Raw genomic sequence first — 10,584 nt, forward strand, 5'->3', positions numbered from 1 at the left:
TTAATAGAGAAAATATTTAATGAAAAAACTTTTAAGGATACCTCAGACTACACACCCCAACAATCAAATGAAATTAATTGTCATTTTGTTGCCTTATTATTTCACATATGTTTAAATAGAAGTGCGGAGAAAGCCTTACCAAGCTTTTGAGTTTCAGATCAGCCTGTAACCAAAATAACCACCGACACACAACTATGTAAACATGGTGCTAATCCGCCTTGCACCCACTCTGCCTCAACACTTGTACCCTTGCACTCTTTCAACCTCACTCAGTGGATGCAGACGAGAAAATACACATTGTATCATATTCAGAGAGGAACTTTGCGGGGATGAGCAGCATCGGTGGCATACTAGACTGCAGCGTGATGGAAGAGGACTGGCAGAGTGGACAAAGGTACTCAGCTCACTGGCACAGCCTCAGTGTGTCGCAGGTGCAAAGGTTAGTGAGCAAGTCTTTCTCTTGCCCCCTATAGTGTGAAAATGTGTGTTTATAATTAATCAAATCCTCTTTATTGTCATTAATATCAATGTTGTGAAACAAGATTAGACATGGCATTAGACATGGGTAACTTGATAAAGACCTTCAAGAGGTTTGGGAGCTTTTTGAACGAATCACTGGGGTCCAGGCCCAGGTTGACTTTATCTTTTCTTTTTCCAAATACTTGAAGGTATACCCTTTCAAACAATTTGACTTTACTTGAGCGCATCACTGCATCCAGGCCGTTTCACAACTTTGGACTTGTAGTAAAGAAAACAGACACAAACTCTCGCTTGTTTGCTAAAAAATAATTCTCTGCATTGGTTGATTTGTCATTTGCCTTCCCATTTGACTTTCTGTCCCCAAGGTGAAAATTCCACCGTCGCATCCATCCGTATAAAGTGTTAGTCCATGGTTCTGGCAAGCCTCAGTATTATATAATTTTGGTGAGTGGCATGAATGAAATCATATATTTCGGGCATAATAAACTGAATCTTAAAAAGGTCATAACTGTTTTAGATGTTTTTATTATACCTTGGCCAGGTTTTCTGAGAATTATGTTGTAATTATTTTTGTGCCTTTATCCTGATTGTTTTTTATTTTTGTTCTATTCAAAGTCTTTATTAGATGTTTTGCCCCTGAGTTCCATGTCTAATCTTGTTGCCTACAAAGTTTTACAACGTTAATATCAATGACAACAAAGACAAATCGATTCTATTCTATTCTATTCTATTCTATTCTATTCTATTCTATTCTATTCTATTCTATTCTATTCTATTCTATTCTATGTTTCCCTTTTCACACACATCCAATTCATTGACAAGATCTGCCGAAACCTACTTAACAATCTTTATGACGTGAAGGAAACCTCTAGGTTTGCAGACCTCTGGCCCTCAAGGACCGGATTCTAAAAACTGGACTCTAGTTCAAGTCCAAAATTAATGCCAGACTACGTATATTTGCGCAATGACGTCCGTCCCACTATGCCCTGGTTATCGAATTCCTCGCAAACGCCATGTATACAGGGATGTTCCTTTATCACTCTTCTGGCAAAAATTAATTTGGATTACTCCAAATCTTCCTTCTGGTCCCATTCAGATTTTTCCCAGTACCTTACCAATGGTTCAATGTAAGATTGTACGAATGTAAGAAAATCAGTTCCTTGAGTTCAGGTTTGTGAGTAACAGGGTTAAGAGGGTTACTCAAAAATGTTAAAAATATATTCAGTAATGTAATCACCCTTGCTAGTGAGTAATGATCACAACCACGCATTTGTTCCTTTCCTGTCCCAACAGGCCTACAACAACCGAGGCAGAGCACTCAGAGAGGTACCAGGAAGCCAGGCAACTCCTGCAGCGCTTCCTCTCGGGGGCCATTAGTCACAGGCTATCGCAGGAGGCCTTGGTGGGGCCAAACCAAAAAGTCAAGCATGAAATCCCGCTTCATAACCAGAGAGGAGAGTTTGACTGCAAAATTCCAGCGAGTCTTGTCTTGGAAACAAAGACCACTATGAAGATGACATTGCCAAGATTCCTGGGTTGAAGTAGTATTTGATTTTTTTAGTTGATCAATGCTTAAAAATTGTGTTGGTTTTTCAAATGTAGGCTTTTTAATAAATCACAAAGGAAAAGTGTGCATGTTGTCCCATTTGCCTTCATTTAAAGAGATGGAGTCATTTTATCAGAAAATTGGAAGACTAGGGCATACCTGTCAACCTGTACGGTTTTGCCGTACAAACTATGTTTTTTCATGCATTTTAAGACGAGTACGACCTACAAGGAAATCTGTACAGAAAAACGCAAATTTGTCAATCGCATGCGTCAGCCACCTAGGGATTTGCCATTATGCATCATTCAGGAAAAAAAAAAAAAATGGCGAGTATTTTGTATTTTGTACGGGAAAATACGACAGTTTGTAAGGGCATGGAGCCGTGGGGGTTGACAGGTATGCTGGGGCAGCACGGCGGCGCAGTGGTTAGTGCGTGTGCGGCACAGTTCTGAGGTCATTAGATAGATAGATAGATAGATAGATAGATAGATAGATAGATAGATAGATAGATAGATAGATACTTTATTCATCCCCGTAGGGAAATTCACTCTTCCAGCAGTATCCTTTGTTGTTTAATAACAGAATGCCCTCGGGGTGCTTTGTTGTAGTTTAGCCACAGCGGAGTGGATGACGTCACACGCTAGTCCAAAAGTTCGACGTCCCTGCGGCAGATGGAAAGCTTTGTGCCCAGGGATACACCACCTTGTGTTAGCGAGTCCACCCCCTCTCCGCTTCCCGCAGGCTTTTGTGTGTCTGTCTTACAGCGCTGAAGCTGGGTAGCTCCGGATAGCTCCGGTGGCTCCGGGTAGCTCCGAGTGGCTCCACGTTAGCGTCCGGGATGCTAGATGTGAGCCACGTTTCCGTAAAACACAGCAAACTGCACTTTCTGTGCCCTTTGATGTTTTTCACCAGCACAGCCAGTTTGCCTGTCTTATTTGGTAGAGAGTTCATATTTACCATGATTACGGACGGTACCGAAGACTTATAACGCCACTAGCCGCTTAGCTAGCTCCGGCTCTCCATCCACGATAGGGCCCCCTCATCACGCCGGCACGAGAATTCTTCAGGGCAAAGAGTTGATTCCTTGAATAAACGCATTTTGTGCGTTAAAACCCATAACCATAGCATAGAAAGTAATCCAAAGTGTAGTTGTCAAATGGGATGATAAACACCGAAGATAGAAGCAGACACTTAAAACACTAAATCACAAAATTAATAATAAAAATAACACAGAGCTGCTGGAAAAGCTGCCGCTCGCAGTGACACCGCTTTGATCTTTTAGATCATTAGATCAAACCTTCTTGTGTGGAGTTTGCATGTTCTCCCCGAGCTTGCGTGGGTTTCCTCTGGGTACTCCAGTTTCCTCCCACTTTCCAAAAACATGCGTGTCAGGTTAATTGTCCGTTTTAAATTTTCCCTAAGTGTGAATAAGCGAGTGAATTGTCTGTCTCTCTGTGCCCGGTGACTGGCTGACAACCAGTTCAGGGTGTCCCCTGCCCACTGCCCTAAGATAGCTGGGATAGGCTCCAGCACCCCCGCGACCCGACTGAGGATAAGCGGTGCAGATGATGGATGGATGGATCAGAAGACTAACAAAAGTATTTCCAGAAATATGATCACATACAGAATGTCACAAAAGTGAATAAAACTCTCACATATTCTTATAGTGTTTAGTAAAACAACGCTGAAGAAAGGTGCTTTGACACAATAAAGGTAGTCTATGTACAGCTTTTTATAGCGGTGAAAATTCATTTTAATCCTGAAAACCCTAAAAATACAGCCATCAATAACTAAACCCCTTTGCAACAAAAGTGCGTACACCCTAAAGTGAAAGTTCCGGAAGTGTAAATTCTGACCCGCCCCCACCTCTTCAATCACTGCAGCAATTCTGACAGCAATCTTTTTTAGATAGCATTTGGTTGTAATGCAGTGCACGTTCACACATCCAAACCGAGCTCCGTTGTGAGTCCATCCTGATTTTTTAAAACACTGCAAGATTTTGGCCATTGTACTCCAACTCAATTTTAGGGTGTTAGCAATCATCTTGTAGCCTTGGGCAGCCTTATGTAGTGCCACAATTCATTTCTTAAGGTCCCCAGAGAGTCCCTTGCCATGGTGTTCTATCTTGGGAGTTTTAGTGACCAGTATGACAAAATGTACAACACATTGAACACACTTGCCCGCTATTCATCCCTGATACCTAGTAAGAGTAACAAGTCACATTGTATTTGGGAGGAAAAATGACAAGCAGTGGTTTGTTTGGACATATAAGGGTGTAGTGTATTTAGGTTGTACTCATTTTTTGCCAGGTGTTTAGTCATCCATGACTATATTTTGAGTTTTTTTGAGGGGGAAAACATTCTACTCTGCATTATAAGCTTTACACAGACTTATTTTTAATGTGTGAAATCAATGTTTCTTTAGTGTTGTTCTATTAAACATTATAATGAAATATTTGCAGAAACGTAGGGGGGGACTCAATTTGTGACATACTGTTTTTGAATTTTATTGTGTGGCAAAATTCCACACTCCAAATACTGATACTGCAAGACTGTGTGTGTGTCCATCTGCCAGGGACCAACAAAGTGTCAAAGGATCCCCGGGGAGAGCAGTTTGATGGAAATGTGACAATTTTCCATAGCAGTTCAGCTGCTGCTTACTTTGGAAATCTGCGGTAAGTTAATGGAATCAACAGCTCAAACTGTGTTTTGTCAGTTGGCTTCAGTTGCTGGCGCTGTTCAAAATCTAACGCGAGCCTTTAGCCTCTGCAATAAATAGGACTTGACCTAACAAAAGTGAATATTGGACGGCTCTGATTCTGGAAAAAGCTTCCAACCAACACAGGTGATGCGTGTTTATGTTGTTTTTGTGTTTGTGGAACATTTTGAAACTCGTTCCAGGAGGCCATTATTTGCTTGGAAAGATATGGAAAGCAAAACTATTTCTAGTACTGACAGATCAAAATCAAAGTACAAGGATTTAGATCAGGCATGTCCAAAGTCCTGCACGGCGGTCTGTAAGCCCTCACACATTCAATATTATAGATGCACAGTAAAGAACCACAATTCTCTGCACAATGAAGTTCTAACTTTGCTGTCCGCACAGTAGCCAGTGTAATAAATATAAGAAACTATATACATGTATAGATAAAAGAATATTTCGAATATCAAAAGATAAAAATACAAGATTAACTCAAGATGAGTTAAGGTAATAATATAAAAATAAGATAAAACACAGTTGAAAGTGACTGTAGTGCAAGAATAGCCCAAGTATGGTCCAGTTTAAAGTATCTATAGGGTAGGAAAAGTGTCTATAGTGTGCTGAAGTGTCTGTGGTGCATTGTTCGATCAGCAGCCGTATAAGAGTCAAGTCAAGTCAAGTCATATTTATATGTATTGCCCTTAATCACAAAAAAGTCTCAAAGGACCGCAGAGGCTTACAATGACACCATCGCTTGATCTTAAACCAACATGTGGGCAAGGGAAAACTCAAAACCACAGCGTGAGGAAAAAAGAAACCTTGAGAAGGGGCCTCACAAATGGTAATCCCCCTTCCAGGATGACCAGGGTGGAATAGATTTAATATTGGGTCACAGTACACAAACATAGTAAACATCAATAAAAGAGAACATTACGTAGCATGTTGAAATTTGTCCAGAAAGTCCATAACAGCAACAATGCAGCTTCCCATCTCTGGCTGGTCGATGCAGGCGTTGACATGCTTCAGGTCAGACACTGGTCAACTGACTTATCTCAAATCGTCCTTCTCCCTCGTATCACCACCAGCCAGGCAGTCAGAAAAAGACAGGACAATACAAAATATGAGGTGGGCCTCAATCATGAGCTTTTGAATAGAAGTGTGTCTGAAGTCTACATTTGAAAACTTCCACTGAGGTTGCAGATCTTATCTCCGGAGGCAGAGCATTCCAAAGCACCGGGGCCCCGATGGAGAATGCTTTCGAGCCTGCGGACTTCTTGCTCTCTGAGTCACGAGTAGACCGGCATTTTCCGAGCACTAACTTAGGGGGAAACCAAATCTGAGAGATAAGTGAGTGCAAGTCCATGCAAACATTTGCATGTTAAAAAGAGAACCTTAAAGTCACATCTTAAGTGGACTGGGATCCAGTGCAAGTTGGCCAATATAGGAGTAATATGCTCAAACTTTTTTGTCTACTCAAAAGTCTAGCTGCCGCATTCTGAACCAGCTGCAAACTTTTAAAGCTAGACATCAGGAGACCAGAAAGCAATACATTACAGTAATCAAGCCGAAAAGTAATAAAAGCATGAATTAAAACCTCTGCATCTGATTGGGACAGCAGCAAACAAATCTTCTCAATATTATGGAGGTGGAAGAAGGCTATACTAGTAATATTTTTCACGTGTAACTGAAACGACAGTTTAGGATCAAATATAACAGCTAGATTTTTGACCAAGTCACTATGGTTGATATTACATTTGTCTAGCTTCAGGGCAGTGTTTGAAAACAACTCACGACAATGAGCTGGACCAATAATTAACATTTCAGTTTTTTTCTGGGTTAAGGCACAAAAAAATAAGTGACATCTATCTTTGAATCTCAGTAAGGCAAGCCTGCAGATTTCTTCAACTTAATTGTCCAGTTGTTTCCATTGGCAGATACAGTTGAGTGTCTTCTGCATAGCAATGGAAACTAATATTATGCTTGCGGATAATATCACCAAGCGGAAGCATATAAACACTAAAAACAAGGGGCCCAAGTACAGAGCCTGATAGCAGAGGAGTAAAAAGAGTTCTTTAGAAGGATTGTCCTGCTTTTCACACTCCTGTACCTCCGTCTTGAGGGTAGGAGTGTAAACAGTCCGGTTATGGGTGGGTGGGGTCCTTAATGATGGAGGCAGCCCTCCTGTGGACTCTGCGGTGGTATATGCTCTTCAGAGAGGGCAGTGAAGTCCTGGTGATCCTCTGAGAATTCTTAAACACTCTCTAGAGACGTTTGCAGTCCATGGCTGAGATACTGCCGTACCAAACAGTGATGCAGCTGGTCAGGATGCTCTCCACAATGCAGCTGTAGAAATTGCTGACGATCTTGCTTGACATTCCAAACTTCCTAAGCCTCCTCAGGAAGTACAGTCGCTGTTGAGCTTTCCTGACCGGCTGTGTTGTGTTGAGGGTCAATGTAAGGTCCTCAGCAATGTGCACGCCCAGGTACCTTAAGCTGCTCACCCGCTCTACTTCAAGCTCCCAGATAAATAGGGGCTGATGAGGTCTCCTTCCCTTCCTGCTGTAGGAGACTTTTGTTTTTCGGGTGGGTCAGGGAATTATGAAGAAAAGCTGTGATGGCATCTGAGTTGGGACCAGTGTGTCCAATCACGCCGCACCTGTCCCTAAGTAGCCTGAACCTTCTGGGATGCTGCTCTGAATGTGGGGTGGAACTACTTTCTCAAAGCACTTCATAATTATTGGAATGAGCGCTACCGGTCTGTAGTCGTTCAGACAGGTGGGTGGGGTCTTCTTAGGGAGGGGGACAAAGTGCTAATGTACCCAGTCACATACTCAGCATAGTCTTGTATACTGACAGAGGAGTCTTCCAGAGTGGCTGGCACTTTAAAAACATCCCAGTCTGTTGTGGCAAAACAGTCCTGCAGATATGATCAGAGAGTAAAAAGTGAGGGTGGGGTAAAGCCTTGTATGCATTGCAGACGTTACTGTAAAGGTGATCAAGTGTGTGGCTCCCATACATGCATACGATACAGTTTTACAAATATTATTATTATTATTATTATGAATCATAATAGTATTGGTAATATAAATACAATGTACAATATAAGGATATTTTGAATTGTATTATGTTTATTGTGATTGGTAACAGGTTATTAAACATTGTATGTAATGAGATTAGACATGGCACCCCAGTGTAAACATGTAATAACGACTTTGAAGGAAAAAAATATATAAACGACTATCAGGATCAAAGGCAGAGAACAATTTACAACTTAGTGCTAAAAGACCGGCTTAAGTTATGATAATAAAAGGGCAATGTTTGTCAATGAAAAAGAATAGTGCATTTTAACAATATTGCAATGAAAAGAAGTACATTAACATTTAGCAACAAAAAAAGATAAAACCCATAGAAGTCGCAAGATATGTGTTAGGGTCGGGCGCACTTCTGTCCACCTGAGGGCACCTAATAGGCTTGTAATTGGGACCGGTGTGTCCAATCACGCCGCACCTGTCCCTAAGTAGCCTGACCCTTCATAAGGACAATCATGTACATTTGCACGACTCATAACCTTTGTTTACAATGTTAACATATGCACTTTATGACTTACAGTATGTGTCCGTACTTTCTATTTATGTGTCGTACTGTCTACTTGTGTGTTTCTGAGTCTTTTAGACAACGGAGGGTTGAGAGTAACATTATTTTCAATTCTCTGTTTATTCTTGCAGAACTGACAATAAAGCTGACGGTGACTTTCACATTTTGGACAGTAATCAGTGCCAGGTGATTTTTTTTGTTTTCCACATTCGTTTCCCATCATCGGCTTTCTGGGGTTTGTTTTTAGTTTTCTGGTTCTGACAATTGTAGTGATTTTTTTTTGTTACTTTGTTTGGTATTTTGTGATTAAATACTGACGTTTTTTAGCACCTTGGCAATAATCTGTGGTCTGTGCAGCCCTTTGAGACTCTTTGTTATTAAGGGCTATACAAATAAACATGACTTGACTTGACCTTGCCTTGGTTCCTGCTTCCCAGCATTTGGGTCCACCGAAAACAAAAACACGTTTTCATAGCTTTGTGCACTTGTTTAGGGTGGGTATGGCCCAGGAGGAAGAAGCTTCTGAACCATTGGTCTTTCTTTTAAGGGACCTGTAGCGCCCATAGGGCAACAGGCAGGTCAAAGAGGTGGATGCTCATATTTCTTATTGTACTATAAAAAGGAGACAGGATGTACCATAAAATAAGATAAATAAAACCTATACTTAGCAAAATAATCTAATTCTAAGATTTTAGTGTCAGTTCACTGTGGATATATAAATTAAAAAGGCTCCAAAATCTAGAGCAAAATTTTGAATCCTGGAGACATCCTGAGGGATCACTAACCACTGCTTACTTAAAGGGATTATAAAAGACCTAAGCACTAAGCAGAGAGCGTGTCATGTTACTCCCCCACAAATATGCAGATATGTTGAAAAATATTCCACGCTCCATGGGATTTTAGAATTTTTTTCTCAAAGTTGATCGAATTGGGTCGTATCCTGACGAGCTGTGACATCACCCGATGACAATAAAGATTCAAAACATTGGCGGGTCCCGTTGAAAAAAAATAGCGATTGCATGGCGTTCATTTCTGATTGAGGATACTGGAACTTTGCTTACCGTGTCACTGGGGACTTCTGACTTTTTTGTCACAGATGCATATGTTGATCATCAAAAGGTACGTAGTTTATCTGCCACCGTGTACGGTGTGCGTTCCTTTTTGCCGTCACTTCCTTTTAGGTGAGCGATTGTGGCTTTTCTTATGTTTTTTTTTTCACTGAGTGTTTTGAATCACTAAGTATATTGCCGTGTCAATTTTTTCGTTGTAGATCCCCATGTAGCCTGGCTCTTTTTGGTCAGCTACATGCACGTCTTATCTGCTGATCAGTCCTGGTTAGTCAAGCAGCCGGCTAGCATCGCTAATCATTTGAATATTCACAGCTGGGTTTATTTTTGTTGCCATGGCCGTTTTTTGTTGTTGTTGTTGTTATTGGCTCATGGTTATCCTGGCTGCTCACAGCATGCTTTTGGTCGGCCAGACTCCCATATCCTGCGGATTGTCTTGGGTAGCCCTTTTTCGCAGATGGCTAGCCTGCCGTGTCCCGGCTGGTTTAGCCCGTTAGCTCTCTAGCTGTGTGTTATTTTTGCCACTTCGCCTTATTTTGGCTTATCCCCCTTTGTTGTACCATTGCTGCATCCACCTGTGTCAGAACTCTTAGGCTTTAATCCACAAAAACGACCAAAACTTAAAACCCTCAAAATATATGTGGTGACTGGCTTGTTAGGGTGTTGGTGTTCTTCACATGACGTCACAACTCAGGAAGTCGAAACCAAAGAGACTGTCTTCAAAATGCATTATCTCGGAAAATAACTGGAATGTACCAATGATATATATATATATATATATATATATATATATATATATGAGGGCAGCACATTCTAAAGACATGCATGTTAGGTGAATTGGCTGGTCCAAATTGTCCCTAGGTATGAATGAATGAGTGAATTGTCTGTCCCTGTGTGCCCTGCAACTGGCTGGCAACCAGTTCAGTTCCCCTGCCTGGGATATAAATATATATATATATATATATATATATATATATATATATATATATATATATATATATATATATATATATATATATATATATATATATATATACTATTACATACACTTCTAATCAGTGCAACTTCTGCAGTCACTCGAACAGTGACTGTAGCCTTCCACCAGCCTTCTACCCAGCTAAACTCCTCTCTCCTACTCCAGAGCCAACAAGAGGCTCTCTCCGCGGCTTCCCCCACCCTTTTGGCAGCTGCCTTCCT

General features: G+C 41.1%; 1 protein-coding gene across 1 annotated transcript; it reads left to right on the top strand.

Annotated features, from left to right (window-relative positions):
- The first annotated feature begins 246 nt into the window (after positions 1-246).
- On the top strand, positions 247-2,113 carry LOC148346918 (uncharacterized). Its single transcript, XM_088324182.1, has 2 exons — positions 247-439; positions 1,774-2,113. Exons 1-2 carry the CDS (start codon positions 330-332, stop codon positions 2,018-2,020), a joined length of 357 nt encoding a protein of 118 aa, XP_088180308.1. The 5' UTR covers positions 247-329; the 3' UTR covers positions 2,021-2,113.
- Positions 2,114-10,584: the final 8,471 nt, after the last annotated feature.

The sequence above is a fragment of the Urocampus carinirostris genome, chromosome 19 (genome assembly GCF_059441175.1).
Source record: "Urocampus carinirostris isolate Australia breed hairy pipefish chromosome 19, RoL_Ucar_1.0, whole genome shotgun sequence".
NCBI lineage: Eukaryota > Metazoa > Chordata > Actinopteri > Syngnathiformes > Syngnathidae > Urocampus > Urocampus carinirostris.

Excerpts from the sequence above, each read along its gene's own strand:
- LOC148346918 (XM_088324182.1), top strand. The coding sequence starts at position 330 with ATGAGCAGCATCGGTGGCATACTAGACTGCAGCGTGATGGAAGAGGAC. Across the intron at positions 440-1,773 it reads AGTGTGTCGCAGGTGCAAAG|GCCTACAACAACCGAGGCAG; the intron begins GTTAGTGAGCAA and ends CTGTCCCAACAG.